Source organism: Monosiga brevicollis, genomic scaffold (assembly GCF_000002865.3).
Source record: "Monosiga brevicollis MX1 MONBRscaffold_35 genomic scaffold, whole genome shotgun sequence".
Lineage (NCBI taxonomy): Eukaryota > Choanoflagellata > Craspedida > Salpingoecidae > Monosiga > Monosiga brevicollis.
Window position 1 is genome coordinate 422,184 of NW_001865072.1, and position 1,947 is coordinate 424,130.

At 56.2% G+C, this 1,947-nt stretch overlaps 1 protein-coding gene across 1 annotated transcript in view; it reads left to right on the plus strand.

The window, feature by feature from the left end:
• Nucleotides 1-1,291: 1,291 nt before the first annotated feature.
• Nucleotides 1,292-1,947, plus strand: part of MONBRDRAFT_12175 (uncharacterized protein) — a gene marked incomplete at both ends in the record, with an annotated part of 8,760 nt that continues 8,104 nt past the window's right edge. The window contains one exon of the mRNA XM_001749952.1: nt 1,292-1,935. Within this exon, the coding sequence (XP_001750004.1) occupies nt 1,292-1,935 (644 nt within the window). The remainder of the gene's footprint in view (nt 1,936-1,947) is intronic.

Below are 1,947 nucleotides of genomic sequence, written 5' to 3' on the forward strand. Positions count from 1 at the left end.
CAGCAGCTACATGTCAGGCTCCAGCACGTCTGGAGGCCGTCTTTGGGTTGCGAGGAAGCGCGTAGGTTTGAGGAAGCGTTTTGAGAGAGGTTTGAGAGACGTCCGTCGGAACGGAGCGAAAGCTTTGGTGGTGTCTTGAGGTCAATTGAACCAGCTGCGGTCGGCAAGCATTCACAGTGACCAGACCAGGTGCACCGTTAGAATAGCTGTAGAGTCGCTCAATCCCGAGGATAGGGAAAGTCACAAGAGAGCAGAGCACACAGGAGAGCAAAGGGGAGACAGAATGGCAGGGGGCTTGACGTACCTGCGGTCGGCAAGCATTCACAGTGACCAGACCAGGTGCACCGTTAGAATAGCTGTAGAGTCGCTCAATCCCGAGGATAGGGAAAGTGCAACTCGTGCCCGACCGCAGGTGCCACAACAAAGGGAAACAACAGTAGTCACAAGCTTATTGCCCCAGGGCAGCTGCCCAGGCATCGTGGGGACCGCGTCACACGCGGTGTTTACTCATGTGACTCCCACGAGGAGGATCAGGCCCAGGGGGTCCAAGTGTAGGTGTCAGTGTGAGGTCGTCGCAGCTATGGGATACCAATAGGAAGACCCATAGCGACCGATGCTGAGTGTGTGCGAAAGCAGTGGGAGTGCTCAAATGCGTGGAAGCACGGATTTGACGCTAACACTACAGTGATTAAGCTCTATTATGTAGGTAGACCATGTCTGGCTCCACAGCGTGTGGAGGCCAGTGCTCAAATGCGTGGAAGCACAGATTTGATGCGAGACTTTCGGCGGGAACAGCGAAGGCTTTGATGGTGTCTTGAGGTCAATTGAACTGGCTGCGATCGCAGTGACCAGATCAGGTGCACCGTTAGAATAGCTGCAGGGTCGCTCACAACAAGAAGCGACAATGGTTGTGTCACAAGCACACATACAAGACAGTCTGCAAAGGCATTGCGAGATATGCCATCGTGGGAAGGCACGCCTCAGTCTGGGCCTGTGTCTGTGTCTGTGTCAATGTCTATGTCTGTGTCTGTGTCTGTGTGATCGTCAGTGAGTGAAGTTGTGCCAACGATGGAGTGCTCAAGCGACGAGACTCAGAGTGGGTGATGCTGAGTGCGTGCGATGGCAGTGGATGTGTGAAAATCCATGTGCATGGCTTCACACGCATACCCCGGTTTCACACACCACCCATGCACGTATAAGACGTGAGCTGAACAACAAGGCAAAGCACATTGCTGGCAAGCTCAATGACATGCTGACGACCGGTGTCTCGCTTCAGGCCCTCCTCACGGCCATGCAGTACGTGCCTAGCCTCATCAACCACCTCTACACGCTGCCCCCAAGTCTCACGTCGGGCTTGTCCGAGCTCTTGAACCGTGCTTGCAAGGACACCTTTGTCAAAGCCTTTTTTGCCAAGGTAAACCTGTCTGCACCGGCTGGAGCTGAAGGTCATGACGTTACGCTGGAACAGCTCCTTGAGGCTCGCCTCTTCACGCGGGCCAACACCGGGGGCTTTGGCCTGCACGACTTGGTTGAGCGCGGTCCGGTGGCTTATGTCTGCAACATGGCCAAGCTGGCCACTCGCTACCCTCGAGTTTACGATCGACTCTTGGAGGATGCATCGAGGGCTGCCGACTTTGAGGTCCACGTGCAGCGAGCTGGCTTCCAGATGGCCACGGTCAAGGACGCGGCGACCCAGCGACCAGCTGAGATCATTGCCCTCCGCTCCAAGGCGGCACTGGACGACCTGATGGCCAAGTGTGCGCTGGACCTGCAGCAGGCATATCTGGCCTCACGCGAGTGGGGCGTCAGCACAGTCTTGACCATGCGGGGTCGAGACAAGTTGCGTCGCTTGAGCGACACGACCTTTGCCATTGCGGTCGTGTCCATGATGGGTTTTGGCCTCCATGAACTCATCAACATCAAGCCGACGGACAAGTGCCCGCTCTG